The 20350-nt window shown below is 43.5% G+C and overlaps 1 protein-coding gene across 1 annotated transcript in view; it reads left to right on the forward strand.

The window, feature by feature from the left end:
• LOC115192816 (DENN domain-containing protein 5B) overlaps nt 1-20093 on the forward strand; it is a 43814-nt gene extending 23721 nt beyond the window's left edge. Inside the window, exons 7-21 of the mRNA XM_029751689.1 lie at nt 240-390; nt 492-567; nt 911-1030; nt 5355-5507; nt 6865-6949; nt 7207-7282; nt 7769-7897; nt 8590-8711; nt 10093-10238; nt 10818-10936; nt 11274-11461; nt 11772-11854; nt 13504-13630; nt 13887-14049; nt 17879-20093. Of these exons, the coding sequence (XP_029607549.1) occupies nt 240-390; nt 492-567; nt 911-1030; nt 5355-5507; nt 6865-6949; nt 7207-7282; nt 7769-7897; nt 8590-8711; nt 10093-10238; nt 10818-10936; nt 11274-11461; nt 11772-11854; nt 13504-13630; nt 13887-14049; nt 17879-18062 (1922 nt within the window). The 3' untranslated portion in view covers nt 18063-20093. The remainder of the gene's footprint in view (nt 1-239; nt 391-491; nt 568-910; nt 1031-5354; nt 5508-6864; nt 6950-7206; nt 7283-7768; nt 7898-8589; nt 8712-10092; nt 10239-10817; nt 10937-11273; nt 11462-11771; nt 11855-13503; nt 13631-13886; nt 14050-17878) is intronic.
• Nucleotides 20094-20350: the final 257 nt, after the last annotated feature.

Consider the following 20350-nt stretch of genomic DNA (forward strand, 5'->3'; position numbering starts at 1 on the left):
GGCTATTATTACAGCGCTGGCCTGGTTACATATCCACCATAGTTCCTGCAAATGACAATGGGTAATCGGCGTAATTCCGTTATCATGGAATTGCCTCTGTGACAGGAATATATCAGGCAGCAGAGTATAGCTTGGGTCAGCACACTAGTGTGAAAAGGTTACTAGAGGCTGCCTCTCCTACAGCCTTCTCCAGTAGGCCCCACTCACATCCCCCACCTCTATTGTCCTCTGGTTCCCAGTCCAGGCCATGGAGCGCAGGCTGCTTAAGGCTGACCACACGGCCATCCACCCCCACCTGTTGGACATGAGGATTGGCCAGGGCCGACACCAACAGGGCTGCTTCCCCAGGCTACAGGCTGATGTACTGGCACAGGGACACCACACCAACAAGTAAGTAACACACGCCCATATATACACACACGTACACAACAATTACCTACACACACAAATGATCTACACAAACACACACAGTACATTGTATCTGTGTGCAGGTGGTCAAGTCGTTACATCCATAAGAGACCAGTGACCACTGAGACCACCTCAGGACTGGACAATGACCAGAGAGAGGTAAATTCCTGCTTAAGTTATGTAGTCCAAAATCTACCTCTAGCCCGTTTCCCATACCTGGTGTAAACAATATTGTAATGCCTTTACCTTTCTTTGCGTGAACACCATTCTGCCTTCTGGGCTGTGTTCATAAGGGCACACAATGGAAAACATTTCTAAAACAACGATTTGTAACGGGGAAAAAGAAAATGTGCCTTATTGAACAAGTCCAGGTAGTGCCTCTCTGTTTCAGTCTGATCTATAAACCCAGGATGGGTAGGGGCTAGGCCAGGAAAGGAGTTATTGGCTGTTTTCAGAATCAACTTTTTAGTATTGGCTGTTGTTCTCTGTGTTCATCCAATAGAAGTTCTCTCCGGGGAGGAGGAGCCTATGCCAGTCTAAGCTGCTTGACCCCTCCCCCTCAGCTGTCACTCAAACCCAGCGTGGGTTCGTGGAGGGGCTGCTGAGGGAGTGTCGTGTGAAGGTAAGGGGTCTCCTCAAGGCATCCGAATGCTTCCCAGCCAGTAGAGTTTGTGCAGATATTATGACGACATTTTGTGATGTTTTGGACTTATTCAGCTGTTCAGGGGCACTTCTTCTTTTTTTCGGGGAGGCCAGCCTAAATTCGGGGCCGAACTCTACAAGTAGTGATGAAGTCAATCTCACCTGTTAACACTTTTATTTTCGTGTCAATCGCCAGTTGGCAACCCATCCCTTACTGGATTGTAAAGACAGCATATTAAAAATCGAATGGTTGTCTGTGTCCCAAATTGGCACCCTTTTCCCTATATAGTGTACCACTTTTGCCTCAAGCCTCAGTAGTGCACTATGTAGGGAAAAGGATGCCATTTCAGAGGTAACCAATGTGTGGGTGCTGTTATTCTGTCCTCAAGATGGAAGCAGTGTCAAGGTGTGTATTACCTGTAGTTTAGTGCAGGGATTCAGTCTGCCCTGGGTCCCCCACTGGCTGCATGGCTTGGTTTTTGCCCTAAACACTACACAGCCGATTCAAATAATCAAAGCTTGATGATGAGTTGGTTATTTGAAACAGACGTGTAGTGTTTAGGGCAAAAACCAAAACGTGCACCCAGGGCAGAGTATGTGAGCGGCGCGTGCTCAATTTGACTGCAGCGAGATTCCCAAATGCTGGAGCGTCTGTCTTCTCACCCGCTCCAGTAGTGCTCAGGGCATCCCTGCCCCAGCATGCATTTGTTGCCCCTTGCTGTAGCTACTGTCATGGAGGAAGCTAAATATTTTCATAAAGAAACTTATACAACATACAGGTGTTAAATCAAGATGAGGACCAAGAGAGGGAGTGCGGTGATGTAGTGTCCACTGTTATGTGTAAGGTTTCGAACACACCAACTGAGATTTTGCACAAAATAGTACGCAGCATCATCTGGATATGTATTCAACATTCTCCTTCTGCTACCATTTCTGTCAAGCCGTCTACGAATACAGTTTGACCTATACGTTCTATAAATCCAACGTATTGTAAGAATATGTTGAAGATAAATAGGCAACGGAGAGGACTAGAATTAACGATCAATGGAAACGGTTGTTTTTCAGTTCAACATCTGTTAAGAATGTCGGCCCTAAACTCATAGCTTGGTGTGCTATGTTTTCATTGGTCTGAGTCTGGAGCAGCATACTTGTTATTTGGCAATTGGCCCAGTTGAACTGCAAGGACTTCTAATTGGTCAGCCACAGGCTAGGGTGGGGGGTTATAAATGACATCCTGTTTCTTTGTTCTGTTGAGAGCATCACTGAGGGCAGGGGAGCATGACCATCTACCTCCCTGCATGATATGTCCTCTTGGAATAAACCTATTTTCCTCCCCCTGATTTGCTTTGGGGTCTGTGTTATTGAAGAATAACATCAACTGCTAACAGTATGCACCACACCGAACGTATTGCAACTGCCTCTGCAACGCATTGTTGCGAGGGAGACGCAGCGTTTCATTGGAAATGAATAATTCTGGTGGCCCAAAAGGAAATAACGCTGTCGGTGTGTTCGAAACATAAGGCTTGGATGCTACCTGCTGTTAAGGTGCTAAACTATTAGATTACAGACTGGATGCTACCTGCTGTTATGGTGCTAAACTATTACATTACAGACTGGATCCTACCTGCTGTTAAGGTGCTAAACTATTACATTAGACTGGATCCTACCTGCTGTTAAGGTGCTAAACTATTACATTACAGACTGGATTCTACCTGCTGTTATGGGGCTAAACTATTAGATTACAGACTGGATTCTACCTGCTGTTATGGGGCTAAACTATTAGATTAGACTGGATTCTACCTGCTATTATGGTGCTAAACTATTAGATTACAGACTGGATTCTACCTGCTATTATGGTGCTAAACTATTAGATTACAAACTGGATTCTACCTGCTGTTATGGGGCTAAACTATTAGATTACAGACTGGATTCTACCTGCTGTTATGGTGCTAAACTATTACATTACAGACTGGATTCTACCTGCTGTTATGGTGCTAAACTATTAGATTACAGACTGGATTCTACCTGCTGTTATGGTGCTAAACTATTAGCTTCTACACGTGGGATATGGTAGTTAGACACTGGCTACATTAAACATCCACAAGTAAAGGACGATGTTCAAGGAGCTTTCTGTTTTGATTGGGTTATTTTGCCTAAAAACCTTTAGGCCTACCTATAGGAAAAAGAAAAGAGTGGTCAAAAGGTGTTTAGCATCCCCAGTGGCTCTGCAGGTGTGGACAGGATACGATCTGCTGATGGCCTGCTCTCCAGGCACCATCACATGAGCCTGAATCCACAGACTGGCCAAACTCCTGTTTCTAAAAATGAATTCAAAGGCACTAATAAGTCTTTTTTTTTTTTGTTTAATTTGTATTTCATTCTAAGTCACAGGCTATATGCGCAATTTATAGACTAAGGATTTTATACAACAACATGTTTAAATGAGCTATATGTCCCTACCAGCCTAGTGTCGCACTCGCAAATGTTTCTTTGTAGGCTATAGCCTTGAAATAATATAACCTAAATAATTCATTTTCGTTCCTCCTTAGGCTCCTGACCTATTTAGTGTTTAAATGCTGTTTTAATGACGTAGCCTATTTTGAAATTATTTTTGCTTGTTACATTCACCTTTTCATGTTTATTCAAATGCTTTTCATTAAAATCCATATGGTATCAATACATAAACTATTGGTAGGTCCAAGTACTCGCAAAAAATAGATGGGTGGTGGTTAAATTGTGATTTTTAATGAACGGCGTGAATTTGAAGCGGGAGTTCCTATATATTTTTTGCCTGTGCACATGCCGTGTTTTTTAGCAGCGCTGTAGAAAAGGACATGGAGCGACTCAGCTCACGTACTCTGACCCAGGGGAGCCCCAGGACCAACTTTGGGAAACCCTGGTTTGTACTCTGACCCAGGGGAGCCCCAGGACCAACTTTGGGAAACCCTGGTTTGTACTCTGACCCAGGGGAGCCCCAGGACCAACTTTGGGAAACCCTGGTTTGTACTCTGACCCAGGGGAGCCCCAGGACCAACTTTGGGAAACCCTGGTTTGTACTCTGACCCAGGGGAGCCCCAGGACCAACTTTGGGAAACCCTGGTTTGTACTCTGACCCAGGGGAGCCCCAGGACCAACTTTGGGAAACCCTGGTTTGTACTCTGACCCAGGGGAGCCCCAGGACCAACTTTGGGAAACCCTGGTTTGTACTCTGACCCAGGGGAGCCCCAGGACCAACTTTGGGAAACCCTGGTTTGTGTTGCGACTCGTAATAAATGCAGTGTGCCTGTGTGCAGGGCATCTGTATCCAAAAAATCCACTTCTTGAAATAACATAAATCAAGACTACATTCAATAAGGGCCAAGTCCTCCTCACTTAAGTTGCATGTGCTTAAAGCTGAAGTGGATCCGCATTAGGTGAAACAGGCCGCTGGTCACCCCAGGCGCATTCGTAGTTGTTTTTGTATTGTTTCTAAAAGTGGAGGAGAGGTAAAACATTTTTTTATATCTATCTGTCTATCGAACACTTTATATATATATATATATATATAATCACTGATAAAAAAAAAAAAATTATAATAACAGTTTCGTTGTTTGAAGTAACATCTTTGCTGTTGTAATATCGGAAACGGACTTGGCAATTTTTCACAGCTACGGATTTCAGCTTTAATTCTGTCCCTTGCAAGAAGCCTGCATTGACGTCAATGGAAGATTTTAAGAAGTGTGTCCCAATTGTCCACACTTCTGAAGTATAGACTGGCTGGTTGTTTAGCAACAACTGACACGTGCCCAACTATGGAGCAAAACACACTGGGTTGGCAACCTGTGAACGATTTCCTCTCCAAATGTTTATTTAAAACAAAAACATTTCCACAATGAGCACTTGTTGTCTCTCAAATACGTTAAAGTGGTTGGTTAGCTAGCTAGCGAATTAGCCATGTTAGCATTGACATGAAATCAGTCAAAACACCTCTAAACAAGACAGGGTATCAATAACAAAATACAACTAGCTGAAACAAGCCACCTAGAATTCCCCACTTGGCAGCATCTTGTCATTGTTGCTAACTATCTGACCGTCCAGAATCGTACTGCACAGCTTCCGGCCCTGCTGATTACTTTATTTTTGTGACATTGTCAGCCAAGCCGTCTATGCCCTTGCACACTCCTCCTCGTCATGGATATAAAATCCTGAAATCCATTGCTGAGTGTGTGCAAGTGCACACTTCAGGAGAAGGGTGTTAGAATAGGGACGCAGCCTAAGATTAGAATTATGATGTAACCCTGATTGTGTGTATCTGTGTGGTGCAGACCAGGCGTATGCTGATGGAAAGGATGGGCAAGGAGAGTGTGGAGCTGGGGCAGGGCGAGGCCAATATTACAGGCCTGCAGGAGAACAGACTGATCCACAGCCTCTGTGAGCTGCTGGAGAGGACCTGGGGCCATGGGCTACAGCTCAAACAGGTTAGTCACATGGACGGGCAGGCAGACGGCCGCCAAAAAGTATTCATACCCCTTGACTTATTCCACATTACAGCCACATTACAGCCTGAATTCAAAATGGATTAAATCATTTTTTTTCTCACCTATCTTGGCACAAAACCCCATAATGGCAAAGTGAAAACATATTTTTCGAAATGTTCCAAATTGATTGAAAATAAATTCACACTCCTTTGCCATGACACACCAAATTGCGCTTGGGTGCATCCAATTTCCTTTGATCATCCTTGATGTCACTATAACTTAATTTCGAGTCCAACTGTGGCCAATTCTATTGTTTGAACATGAAAAACACATACCTGCCTATGTAAGGTCCCACAGTTGACAGTGCATGTCTGTAGATCTCTGAGATGGAATTGTAATGAGGCATATATCTGGGGACGGGTATAAAACAATTTCTAGAGTGTGAGAAGTTTCCAAGAGCACAGTGGTCTCCATCATTAGGAAATTTAAAAAATATATGGAACTACCCAGACTCTGCCTAGAGCTGGCCGTCCGACCAAACTGAGCTACCAGGCAAGAAGGACCTTGGTCAGGGAGGTGTCCAGGAACCCAATGACCACTCTGACAGAACTACAGCGTTGACCAAGAATCCAATGACCACTCTGACAGATCTACAGAGTTCCTTGGCTGAGATGGGAGAACCTGCCAGAAGGACAAGTCTCTACAGTACTTCACCACTCTGGGCTTAATGGGAGAGTGGCCAGACGGAAGCCACTCCTGAGAAAAAGGCACATGACCGCACGCCTGGAGTTTAGAAAAGGCATGTGAAAGACTGAGTATAATGCAAAATATTCTGTAGTCTGATGAGACAAAAGGTAACTCTTTGGCCTGAATGCAAAGTACTATGTCTAGAGAGAACAAGGCACAGCTCATCATCCGTCTTAACACCATCCCTACCATGAAGCATGGTGGTGGCAGCATCATGCTATGGGGATGCTTTTCATCAGCAGCGACTGGGAGATGGTTAAGGATAGAGGGAACAATGAATGTAGGCAAATCCTTGATGAGAACCTGCTTCAGTGCAAATGACCTTAGACTGGGGCGAAGATTTACTTTCCAACAGGACAATGACCCCCATACTTTTGTCATTATGGGATATTGTGTGAGGGGGGGGTCAAAGGAATACTTTCTGAGTGCACTGAAGCCCAGTATTCAAACAGACATGCAAATTAGCAATAATCATCCTAATAATGACTTTTCTTTGTCTCCGGGAAGTTTGGTGGTTTCAATTGGCAATCTGCACGCTGGAATACACTTAAAAAAATCTGTTTCCCTAAAATGTTGTGAGAAGCTGTTGATTTGTGTTTGTACCGTCCAGGGGAGGTCGGCTCTGTGGTCCCACCTGCTCCACTACCAGGCCAACGAGGAGAAGATGGAGTCACCTTCAAATGCCGAGTCTCCAGGTCAAAGTAGATGCATACTAATCTGATCCCAGATCTGTTTGTGATGACAATGATCATCGGAATTAGATATACAGCACAAACAGATGTTGGACCAGACTAGATATTAGGAAGGTTGTACAGTAATATCCATCTGGTATTATTTTATTGGTGTGGTCTGCTAGCATCACCCGTCATTAACCAGATAATACAGTAGTTTGTCTGCTAGGTATGCTCTGTGAAGGGATCACATCTGCCAATCACGCTCTTCCTGGTTACAGTGTCCAATGGGTCGGACAGCAGGAGGCTGGAGGAGGGGCTTCCACCGCCGAAGGGCTCCTTTGTACAGGATATGAGGTAATGTGTGGATTTACAAAGCTGTAAAACATGATCTTAAATGTAACCATCACTGTTGCTGTTTTTAATATAAGGGTTTCACAATGAAATATTTGAACATTTTTATTTATTTTACTATGTCAATATTGTGTTTTAAATGTTGTGGAAAAAATCTATGGTTGTAAGTTGCGGATTTCATTGGAAATTATGTCATTGTTGATTACATGTTCTTTATCATGAAGGCTATTTTCTCTTGAACCACATGGTCTATCTACTAGAAAGTAATGGACACAAAGAATATGAAAAAAATATACTTGAAAGTATAAAGGACCATGTGTCCATAGATTTCCAAAATTACCTCTTAATAACCAACATTTCAGAAAATTACAGTAACTATGGTCAATTACAGGGAGTTTTGAAACCACGGCAGCTTTCCTAAAGGACAGCGCAACCCAATCCAACAAACTGCTCTCTTTGAAAACCTTAGAATGTGTTTTACCACCTCAGGTTTGTCCAGACCATGAGTGGGGGTCTCAGTGAAGTGGGTCAGGCCCGGGCCTGGATTCATCTGGCCCTGGAGAAGAAACTGCTCTCACAACACCTCAAACTGCTGCTGGCTAACCATGACCTGATTAGGTACACACCCATATCACGTATACCCTCTTCACACTACTGTGCTGAGCAGAGCCAAGCTGTGCTGAGCAGAGCCAAGCTGTGCTGAGCAGAGCCAAGCTGTGCTGAGCAGAGCCAAGCTGTGCTGAGCAGTGCTGAGCAGAGCCAAGCTGTGCTGAGCAGAGCCAAGCTGTACTGAGCTGAGCAGAGCCAAGCTGTACTGAGCTGAGCAGAGCCAAGCTGTACTGAGCTGAGCAGAGCCAAGCTGTGCTGAGCTGAGCAGAGCCAAGCTGTACTGAGCTGTGCTGAGCTGAGCAGAGCCAAGCTGTACTGAGCTGTGCTGAGCTGTGCCGAGCCGTGCTGAGCAGAGCAGAGCCAAGCTGTACTGAGCTGTACTGTGCTGAGCCAAGCTGTACTGTGCTGAGCCAAGCTGTACTGTGCTGAGCCAAGCTGTACTGAGCAGAGCAGAGGCAAGCTGTGCTGAGCAGAGCAGAGCCATGCTGTACTGAGCTGGCTTGGTTGCACATCCAGGATAGTCTCTAGAACCGTGCTGGAAAGTACAATGTGAAAAGAAAATATCTGAGCTGGCACTGTTGGGGTCGGCACAATAATGTGAAAAGGGTAACAGACCGATGACTCTTCAGATGCATGCTTTGTGTGTGTGTGTGTGTGTGTGTGTGTGTGTGTGTGTGTTAACCTCTGTCCTCTCCTTACAGGCAGCTGTATAAGCCTTATGCATTCCTGCTCTGTGAGGAGGAGAGGGAGCAGTTTCTGTTCCACCTGCTGTCGCTCAACACTGTAGACTACCTCTGCTTCACACGCAAATTCACCTCCATCAGTAAGTCTGGGAGATTCAACAGGGCTGTGTTCATTAGGCACCAAACGGAAGAAGTACCTGAGATTGTCCAATGAGAAATGTTCATTTATTTTTTGGTGCACTAATGCAGGGGTTTTCAGACTTTTTGGGGCGGGGGAGCCTTTCGTGACAGCAAATTCATCAGGGATTAGCCTGGGTACCAGTCTATTTCGCTAACATGCCACTCCTTGTCATTGCTAAAAAGGCCAGTATCTTTGGCAATCTTCAAACATGAACATTCTTAATGAGATCAGAGGATTTGATCCTGATTCGATAACCCGCACAGCTATCATCCAATCACAATGTTTATGCAAATTAGACTGATAGAACGTTTCCTAAATGAATTCAAACATTTCATTGGAAACATTAACATTGGGCATTCTGACAATACATTTCATTGGAAACATTAACATTATGCGCTGGGAGAACAGAGGATTCCTGTTTATTGCATTTTTACCACCAGCCAATGGGATCACATTGAATGGCGAGAGCTTTTCTTTAAACTTCCCTGCCTGTTCATTGTGAATGCTGTAGACTATTTTACTGTATGTACAGCGAGCAAGAGTTGTGTGTGTGTGTGTGTGTGTATGTGGATAATTATCTATTTTCTTTCTCAAAATAAGTGACCAAACGATGTTTCTACTTCTGGGACACATTGGGCTAGGCTACTGGTTCAGGAGCTGTATGAGGAATAGGGAGAGGATAGAAGAGTGAGAGAGAGGCCAGTGGAGATGCATGAATTTAGCAAGAAGGGAACAGTGAAGACATTAAGAACAACAATCTTACAAACTATTAATGTTGTTTCCAACCACCAATCAGCAACTGCGCCGTAAATCCGGCTGCATAAGGCCAGTCTCTGTGGCAATGACGAGTGGCAAGGAATGGAATGTTCACTAAAGAGATTGGTACTAAGGCTAATCAGGGACCCCATCATTATCAGACCACAACTTGAGTGTGATTTTAAAAATAGCCTACAGGGAGTTTTATTATGTCATTGGGTTCCTAATTCCTATTTGGTTGTATGAGAGAATGTTCTAACGTTAGTTAATGTTTCTGCAATATCATTCTATTATCTTCATATTAGTCAGCATCCCCCTGCAGTTCTGAGAACGTTCCTGGTACGTTTTTAAGGAATGGTCTTAACACTCATCTTGGATAGAGGAACATTACCATTAACGTACCAGAAATGTTCTGGGATCTAAACATTCTTAGCTGGTTTAAACTAAAGCAACCTTTTTAACAGTCCATAAACATCTAATATTGCACTGAAATGTGAAAGGTGTTCGCTACCTGTAAGTCGCTCTGGACAAGGGCATCTGCTAAATGACTAAAATGTAAATGTTCTCGTCTCTTGTCCCTTCAGGCATTCCGTACCGTGTTGTCATAACGCCCATGAAGAAGCTGAGCATTGCCATGACAATGTCCAACCCCTGGGTGTGTGTTTCTGGCGAGCTGGGTGACTCCGGGGTCAGGCAGATTCCCAAGAACACACAGGAGATCTTCTTCCAGGTGAGCTGCTCAGTCCCATTGTTTCCCTGGGCTGGGTGGAGTGGATGGAAGCTACTCCTTAGGAATTCTCCATCTGTCAGAGTGTTGCTAGGAGTGGTGGTAGGAGTCAGGCGCAGAGGTACAGAACTTCGTGTTTATTTTGAACAAAAAAACTAACACGATCAACGCCAACACAAACGGCGTGGGTAAATTGCCAAGTGCCCAAAACAGGTGCACAGCATGCAATTAATAACAAGTAATAAATCGCCAGCACATCCAACGATAAAATACAACCTGACGTAAAATAATCCCGCACAACACTGGGCGGGCTAACCAGGCTTAAATAACCAAAATCAAAAAACCAAATGAGGGACAGGTGCAAACAATAAGACATACCAAACGAAAAGGAAAAAAGGATCAGCGGCGGCTAGTAGGTCGGTGACGACGACCGCCGAGCGCCGCCCGAGCAGGCAGGGGAGCCACCTTCGATGGGATTCGTGACACCATCGAACAGACACACACACACACACACGCACACACGCACGCACGCTGGCACACTCTGTTCTTATTCTAGTCTGTCTCTCTGTGTGTGTGTGTTAGTGTCAGAACCTGGGCAGACTGAGCACCCTGCAGTTGGGGCAGGAGAACTCTGGCCTGCTGGCTAAGTGTCTGGTGGACTGTGTAATTGTGCACAATGAGATCACTGGACACACCTACAGGTAACAAACACATACGGTGTTTCTTCTGTTAAACCTGCTTTGCACTGCACTTTTTGTTGTTGTTAACCAAGTTAGTTAAAGTGTTGCTCTAATTTCTGTACTCACACAAGTTGTTTATTAGGGCACACAACGGAAAACCACTTTAAAACCGTCTGCAACAGGAAAGGAACATTTGTGTTTCGGATTAGACAAGCCCAGGTTGTCCTTCTGTTTGGTCCCAAATGAACATGATCCTGCCTCAAAATTCTGAATTAACAAATTTAAAATTGACTGCTCCTTTGCCCTGTTTCACATATAACCTCTCACCCCCTTATCTCTACCTGCGCTCTCCTCCCAGGTTCCCGTGCGGCCGCTGGCTGGGGAAGGGTGTGGGTGACGGAAGCCTGGAGAGGGTGCTGATTGGTCAGCTGGTGTCGCCCGGAGGAGAGGATGATTCTGGGAGGTGGACGGGGACTCCCCCAGAGCAGGGCTCGCCCCCACAGAGCGGACGCACGGGGAGTCTGGGGTCTCTGGGCCGCAGCAACAGTATGTATGGACACACACTGAGGGTCAAGATTTACTGAGCATCTACACCTGGTAACAGTTTAAACCTGGAATCTTATGAAGGGGAATGTAAAAAAACAGATATTACACTTTTCATATTAACTATTAAGCGTAATATCTTTCTTATGGTCATGAGTAAATGTACATTTTCTGTAATTCATTGCTATACCTTTCTTTTAATGCTCCATCTTTCCTCCCCTTATCGTCTTTCATGCCATTGTCCATCTTCACGTCTAAATTCCTCTCTCCCATTCTACCTCTCTCCTTCCCGCCATCTCTCTCCTCCATTCAGAGCTCTCCTCTGTCCAGGTGCAGGAGGATACGAGGGAGGCAGTGAACAACCTTGTCAAGCACTTCCACAAAGCAGAGCAGGAGGTAGGCTGTGTGTGAGAGATTCCAAATACAGAAAATAGAGGGAGCAGAGGAGACTTTAGCCTCTCAGCCTTTGTCTGCTGCTGTTTGTGTGTGTCAGGATCTGAGTCTCTGTGTGTCTAGAGGTTATCATCAGCACGATTCATAACCGTCACTCTGCAAGGCAGAATCTCCCACAGTTTAAAGGCAGACTGGCTTTTTTTCTCTGGTCTATGGCCTGCCCTGACCTCCCCTTTAAAAGCCTGTTCTGACCTTTCCTTTTAGAAGCCTGCTCTGACATCTTTAAAATCCCTAGTCTGAACTCCCCTTAAAAACCTCAGCCCTGTGGAGACAGTAGCTCACTGTTTTATCAGTTACCACTTAACCCCTCCCCCCAGGATAATTCATCGACCAATCAGCTTTAATAAATGGACCTTTCCTTGGCGTAGCAGAGGCGCCATGAAGATTCACATAGCCCCTCAGTGAATTGAAAATTAGAATCCATGAAATTATATTATGTATAAGAGCTTCCAAGAAACCACTCACTGCTTTGGGAGATTCCGTCACAGCAAGTGCTATGAATTTGGTTTTTAATTTCATCTTAGACTGTTGGAACCTGGAGGGAAAGCTGAATCGTGTTGCTTTGAGAGCCTTCTCTGGAACTGAAGTGTACTAGATAATATCGCCCTGGGCTTAGGTTTGTCACCTTGGCAACCATAATTCAACTCCTCCACACTGCAGTCCAACAATTGTACAACACTGTAGGCAAGACAATAATGCTTAATTTGTAAGGACAACTGAATGAATGCGGATGGAAGGTTTCTGAAGAAACTTCAGAGGGATTGCTTCCGCAGTCTGAGTGTTCTGTTGTGTCCAGCTTAAAAAGCGATGTAGCATCTTTAAAGGGGGGCTGAACTTACTGATTTAGCCTCGCTTTCAATCATCCTCATTAGGAAATGCAACTGAGAATGAGATTTGTGTCTTGAAGGTGGGCTTTGTGTGTGTGTGTTCACACATGGGAAGCATTTGTATATTCACTCAGCAAAAACAGTATACAGTTAGTCACGCACCCTTCTAGATAACTTGAAACAGTCTAACCAGGTCTTGTGTCTGGAAGTAAGCTAGCTAGCAAGATAGCCAACTTATTTCGCCAATTGGCTTCAGCTGGCGGGTGTGCAACCATGGCAAAGTTGGTTTGACTTTGGATGGCCTATATGTGGGACTGTCAATATATTACACAACATAAATGGGACAACTGATTGCCCCTAACTAGCCAAATAGGGATATCCAAAGTCAAACCAAATTTACCATGGTCAGTGTCCTGGGAATTACGAATGTGTCTTGTGCAGATGTGCTCTGAATTGACGATCACCCAACCGAAGGAAAACGGTTACGTACCCTTCATTCCGTGACATACCCTTTTTTCCCCCTAATCTCACAAATCTCAGTTTTGGAAGAGACCTGGCTATATGTCCAAAATTATCATATTTATTTTATTTATTTGTAGTAAATTTTGACACTAGAATAAATGATTCTGACTCGTATGGCTGCCACAGGCCGTTTATTCTTTTTTTTTTTTTTTCAGTCGCTCTTTAAACTCTACCATTGTAACTGTATAACCAGAACCATATTCTACAAGTTAGCGACTCATTGAACCTCTCCTCTCCTTTCAGAGGGGGAACCTGACTGCTCTGCTCTGTGGAGAGGGGGGGCTGGTGCGCTCCCTGGAACAGTTCCTCCTCCACGGCTTTAAGTCCTCGCGCCTATTTCAAAGGAGTGTGTTCATATGGGACTTTGTGGGTAAGTGTGTGTGTGTGGGCACAGAATATGTGTTGTGTAGTAATGTAATTTGTCTCCATCTAGTGGCTCATTTTACAAGTTAAACGTTTCATTATTCAGTGTGTTAGTGCAGCACAGCATAATTCACCTAGTACCCCCAGTAAACGGCATCATCTTGTCATAGAAATGGAATTTCTAGCGTTCTAGTGTATGATTAGTCACTATTTCCATGGTCCCTGTCCTTCTGTTTTACCTACCTACACACACACACACACAGAGAAAGTGGTGGTTTCCATGGAGACTGCGGATCAGATGGGTGACTTGCTGGAGTCAACAGAACTATGTGACTCGCTGTGTCACTATGCCAACGCCATCAACGCTTCACCACGGAACATCGGAAAGGAGGGCAAGTTCCAGCTGCTGGTCTGCCTGGGAATCAGGTGAGAGGTCATAGTTGAAAGTTCAAACGGCCATGGAAAGGGAGATGGTAGGGGCCAAGGGGATCTAACATCATGTCTGTCATGACTGTCTGTCATGCAGAATAGGGAATAATTCCAGCTCCATACATCTTATTTCTATCTTCACGTACTGAACGTTGCATCTTTCTGAATAGACCCCAGTTGTGTAAGACTGTGCAAGTATGACATGAGAGATGCATTCTAACCGGGCCCTCTAATGAAAAATGTGAACGTCACCATTCTGGTGGTTAATTTTATCAGTCCCGAGTGACACACTTTCCATTTCCCTGTAGCCCCTCTGAGCACTCTGCAGCCAGAGTGGCCTGCAGCAGGACTGGTCTCCAAGGCCTCAGTCATAGACCTGACCCATTTACATCACACACTGTTATTTCAGCCAGGAATTTGGGCTGCTGCAGGCCTGCAGCGTTGGGGTGGTCAAAACAGTGGTGGTCGGTGCCGCTTTAAGATGAGGGAGGACAATTCGATTTTTTTTTTATTTTTTTTTATGAGCATGGCGTTATTTCTGTTACAGCATATTGGATGGCTGTCATTCAAATTCCATTCCAATGTAACATTGACATGTTCTCTATACCCATCATGAGGTTGCTACAACCTAGCCTATGAATGAAAGTAGCTGCACACAGGTCGAGAGAAATTTGAGGTGACCGACAGTGACACATGCACAGATGGTGACATTCAATACCGCTTTGCACACTCTTGCCTGCATCTCTGATCTAGGGTGTAATCATTAGTCCCACTGTTGCAAACAAGAGTTTCAATTGCTTCCCTTTTTAAGAAACGCTTTTCAATGGAATCGGCATAATTAAAACACCCTTGATCATACTTAAACACATTTCACTTTCATAGCAGCAGCGTTGTATTCCTTGTCGCATCTATGCGCCCTCCTCTCCCCTTTTTCCCTTTGCTTGTGGACTTCAATAATGCACATCAGCTGTATGAGACCAGGGCAAAAAACCTTTCCAAGCCAAACCATAACCGCTGCACACATCCTACATCGTTGTCACCATATTAGCTAAAGTAACGTCATAGTCGACACAGCTAATAGAACTAATGTGTGAGTAAACCTGCTACAGGCATGCAGTACAGTTAACAAGCAGTTTAGCTGTTACACCAGCAGGCCCTGCTGGCAAAAAAAAAAGTACAACCAAAAGCTTACCTCGGAAGTGTTTGTATTGTGTTGGATAGTCATAGCCAGCTAGGTAACATAGCATCACTCTTTGTTTGAGTAGGCTAAACTAGTTAGCTGCATTCGCTAGCTAAGTAAGTGGAAGAAGAAGAAAAAAAAAATGAAATGTATACAGTACCAGTCAAAAGTTTGGACACACCTACTCATTCCAGGGTTTTTCTTTATTTTTATTATTTTCTACATTGTAGAATCAGACATCAAAACTATGAAATAACACATGGAATCATGTAGTAACCAAAAAAGTGTTCAACAAATCAAAATATATTTTGTATTTGAGATTCTTCAAAGTAGCCACCCTTTGCCTTGATAACAGCTTTGCACAATCTTGGCATTCTCTCAACCAACTTAAACCGCTGGTTGAGAGCAGCTTAAACTGTGTCTCATGAGGACTGCCAGTATTTAACCAGTATGTCTACCACATCATTCTGCAGCGATATGCCATCCCATCTGGTTTGCGCTTAGTGGGGCTATCATTTGTTTTCCAACAGGACAATGACACAACACACCTCCAGGCTGTGTAAGGGCTATTTGACCAAGAAGGAGAGTGATTGAGTACAGCATCAGATGACCTGGCCTCCACAATCACCCAACCTCAACCCAATTGAGATGGTTTGGGATGAGTTTAACCGCAGAGTGAAGGAAAAGCAGTCAACAAGTACTCAGCATATGTGGGAACTCCTTCAAGACTTGACAAGCATTCCAGGTGAAGCTGGTTGAGAGAATCCCAACATTGTGCAAAGCTGTAATCAAGGCAAAGGGTGGCTACTTTGAAGAATCTCAAATATAAAATATATATAGTAATTTGTTGAACACATGATTCCATATGTGTTCATAGTTTTGATGTCTTCACTATTATTCTACAATGTAGAAAATAGTAAAAATAAAGAAACCCTGGAATGAGTAGGTGTGTCCAAACTTTTGTGTGTGTACATATCAATCTCTTGCTTTTTCATTTTAGGGCAAATGAATTTGTTAAACTGTTCAACTATTGTCTTTCTCTCTCGGAGTCAACTACTCACCACATGTTATGCAGTGCTAGCTATCTGTAGATTATGCTTTCAGTACTAGATTCATTCTCTGATCCTTTGATTGGATGGACAACATGTCAGTTCATGCTGCAAGATCTCTGATAGGTTGGAGGACGTCCTCCGGAAGTTGTTAACATTACTGTCTAAGTCTATGGAAGGGCGTGAGAACCATGAGCCTCCTAGGTTTTGTATTGAAGTCAGTGTACCCAGAGGAGGACGGAAGCTAGCTGCCCTCCAGCTACACCATGGTGCTACCCTACAGAGTACTGTTGAGGCTACTGCAGACCTTCATTGCAAAACAGTGTATTTTAATAAATAATTTGGCGACGAGACTATGTTTAGTATAGTTTTATCTAAAAAGGATACCTTTTTTTTCACCATTTTTTTTGTTTAGGAAATTCACTGAGGATGGTCCTCCTCTTCCACCTCTGAGGAGCCTCCAGTGTAATGTAGGATACATAGCTGGCTGAATAACTGGGTAATGCCTTGTTCAAGCTGGTACCTACCTGGTAGTTAACTATGTGGAAACAAGATAACTTCTGGTACCTACCTCCCAAAGAATTCAACACAATTGGTAAACAACCTGTTACCAAATGGTACATATTGACATTCGTGTCAATGAATTTCAAAGAAACGGAAATGTAATAACTATGCAATTATTAGGTAATTGTTTTTAATCATTTCTAAGTAACGGGCTGTAAAATGAAACGTAACTAATAATAGTTTTATATACAATGACAATTCATCTGGTTTGTTAATGGGTGTATATGGTCTAAACTTGATACATTTTCCTCATTCCATTTCATGCATTTGAGGCCTAATGAAAGGCGCTATATAATTAAGCAATAAGGCCCGAGGGAGTGTGGTATATGGCCAATATACCATGGCTAAGTGCTGTTCTTATGCGCAACGCAGAGTGCCTGGACACAGCCCTTAGCCGTAGTATATTGGCCATATACCACAAACCCTAGAGGTTCCTTATTGCTATTATAAACTGGTTACGAACGGAATTAGAGCAGTAAAAATAAATGTATTGTCATAACCGTGGTATACGGTTTGATATACCACAGCTGTCAACCAATCAGCATTCAGGGCTCTTACCACCCAGTTTATAAATGCAATTAGTTCATTAAAATAAACTAAAAACCACAATTGATTTGAAGTAAATGGTCTTGGGTGCTTTGGTACACCTTGGCGCTTGCTTTTGAAAACGTGGCTTTATTACGATCTAGTCTTCTATATATATTGCATCTACATTTTCCTGAGACAAACTACCTACCTAGCTAGCTAGAAACTGACCGCTACTGGAAGAATCATCAAATTAAACCCACAAAGAATGTGCTGACTCAGTTGCATTTTAAATAAAATGCAAACTTGCATCTATGAGAACCTAGTCAAAAGCTCCAGGTACAAGTTGATTTCCGAGCCCCAATTCCAGACCTTAACCATTATAGCATAAATGCAAATCACTTTTGTTCTACACAATGCATTTTTGTTTGAGTGTTATGTAGTGTTGCTCCCTCCTGAACAGACCTGTGGAGAAAAGGATTTGACCTTTAACCCTGTATGTTGGCAGGGACCGGCTGCTGCCCCAGTGGCTCCACCTATTGGCCGAGTGCCACCTGACGGCTGTTCAATACGAGAAGTCAGCGCTGGTCCGGGATCGTGCCGCCGTCCACACTCTCTCCCGTGTCCTCCACACCCTCCACGAGTTCCCCATCACCCTGGAGACCGCCCTGGTCAAGGGGGTGGACCTCTAACCCCACCGCCGCTGAGGACATTGGTGAAATGGCGTTTTAACCCCTATCCACAGACTGCGCAACGCACACAAGGTGGCTGGGCCTCAATAGTGTCGTGACTGCCTCTCCCTGTGTCCTCTCCTTCGGTTCTGCACCGATCATGACAGGTGTAAGTAAGAAGTGACACAAGCCCATCATTGGATCATCACTTCAATCCTGTCAGATCTAGTGAGGGAGAGGACACGAGGACAGGAAGTCACTTTAGACAATTGAGACGCAGCGCCTGCCTGGTCAGAACTGGACAGCTGAACTCTCACGACAAGAGAGGAAGTGACAATGGGAGACCTTTTTGGGGTGTGAGTCTAGGAGAGGGATGGAACACCAAAGACAAGCCACTGACCTGGCAGCTTCTGCAGGCCTATTATATTGCCACAGCAGGCCTATTGCCTCATTCGCTGATGCATATGTCATATCTATTGAAGTTACAATTACATACATACATACATACATACATACATACATACATACATACATGGGTGCAACTTTCATTTTCGTCCCCTCGAGTTTTATTATTGGAATGTGATACAAAACGAGGCAACGGTGTGCTTTAGGACAATGCGGACGCCTCCGAGCGGTCAAGTTGGCTGTTTGGAGTGTTTATCCGAATGGATAAATATATATAATAACTTTCGCCCTCACTTCTAAAACGAAAGTTGCACCCCTACGTACGTACAGGAAACAGTATTGCATTTCTTATTTTCCTCATTTACACTGTGATCTGTCTCTTGGAGTGAGGCGGAGTGATACCCTTAACCAACCAGCTTTGATGTCTCAGCTCATACTGTGAAGGGCAAGGGAGAAAAGAGTTGTGATGAACTTTGACTCCACCTACCTGTCCTGCCCCTACTTAACCCAAGTCGTATTGCTGTTATGCTTGCCCTTGGCATATAAACCTGACATACATGGCCATATCAGGGGTGTATTCACTATGAACCAAACAGCCCGAAATGAGGAGGGACTAAACTCAACTCGTTATCGTTGCAAAACATTTTTGCTATGGTTCGCACCGGTGTGCCCTAATGAATACACCCAATGCTTTTCCTTTCTCTCAGTGATGCAGTCTCTAGCTAAAGTTATTCTGCTGCCTGATTGTCTGTATTATTATGGTATGGACATTGTGAATGGATTATTTCTCATTTAAAAATTTATGGAGATTAAGGATAGTTACTCTGCTCAAACTGGTGTAGATTTTTGTTCGCCAACACTTGATAATAACTTTCCTGAATGAACCATCATAAATGCTTTATAAACTATAAATGCTTATAAAATGTAATGCTTAAAAATACTTTAAAAGTTTATGAATGCCTTTCATGAAAGTTGATGTAAAAACTCTGTTGAAATTGTCTCTGTGCAGCAGTTGCCTGGTCCTGTAAGTCAGGTTTTATTTGACTGACTGAAACCCTAGCACCACTACTCTTCTCAATGTTCCCTGACTCGGGCCGGTTTCTGTAGCTGTCTGTTTATCGTTCTATGATCCTGTAGGAGGCAAAAAGTATATTCTGGCTTTACTGACAAAAATATAGAAAATATTGGTTTGAAATATTGAAAATGGTCTTTTGTCAATTAAAATGTGAAGTTTTTTTTATACTGTGACTATTTGAACGTTGCTTTGTAAGAAGTTGTCCTTCAGTCATACAATGTTACCATAGACGTTTCAGTTGATAGGGGAGGGGGGTTCTCTATCTGTCTACATTTCTGTTGACAGAAAATTGCATTTTGTTTTCTAAATGTCATGTTGCTTATTTAATTGTAATTGCTTGGTCAAAACATTGAGGTTTTTCTTCGAAAACAAGCTTGATATTGATATTACATTTAGCTTTTTGTTGATAAGATGGAAAATGTCATCTCCTGCACTGTTTTTTTGTCAAACCCACAATGATGAAGTCTCTAGCTTATTATTATTTGAAAATTGATATTAGGCTAAGTACTAATCTATTACTTTCAATATTAATGAATTGTGTTAAAGATTAAAGTCTCTGCTAAAATATAAAATTGACTTTTTGTTTTGTCGGTTGGCATGATTCTCACAACTGTAGGCAACGATAGGCCTATCATTTGATGCAATTGTGGCGTGCGCGCGCAATGGTTGGTTATATATAATTTGTTTTAAAAAAAATCATGTTTGTTTGGGCATGCATTAGGCCTAGTTAGCCTTTACTGTCACAAAATGGCTTTAACGTTGACGATCATAATTATTGCACAAGCCATCTGGCATTCCATAGTAAAACGATTGGCTCCGCCTCTTTGCT

The sequence above is a fragment of the Salmo trutta genome, chromosome 4 (assembly GCF_901001165.1).
Source record: "Salmo trutta chromosome 4, fSalTru1.1, whole genome shotgun sequence".
Taxonomy (NCBI): Eukaryota; Metazoa; Chordata; class Actinopteri; order Salmoniformes; family Salmonidae; genus Salmo; species Salmo trutta.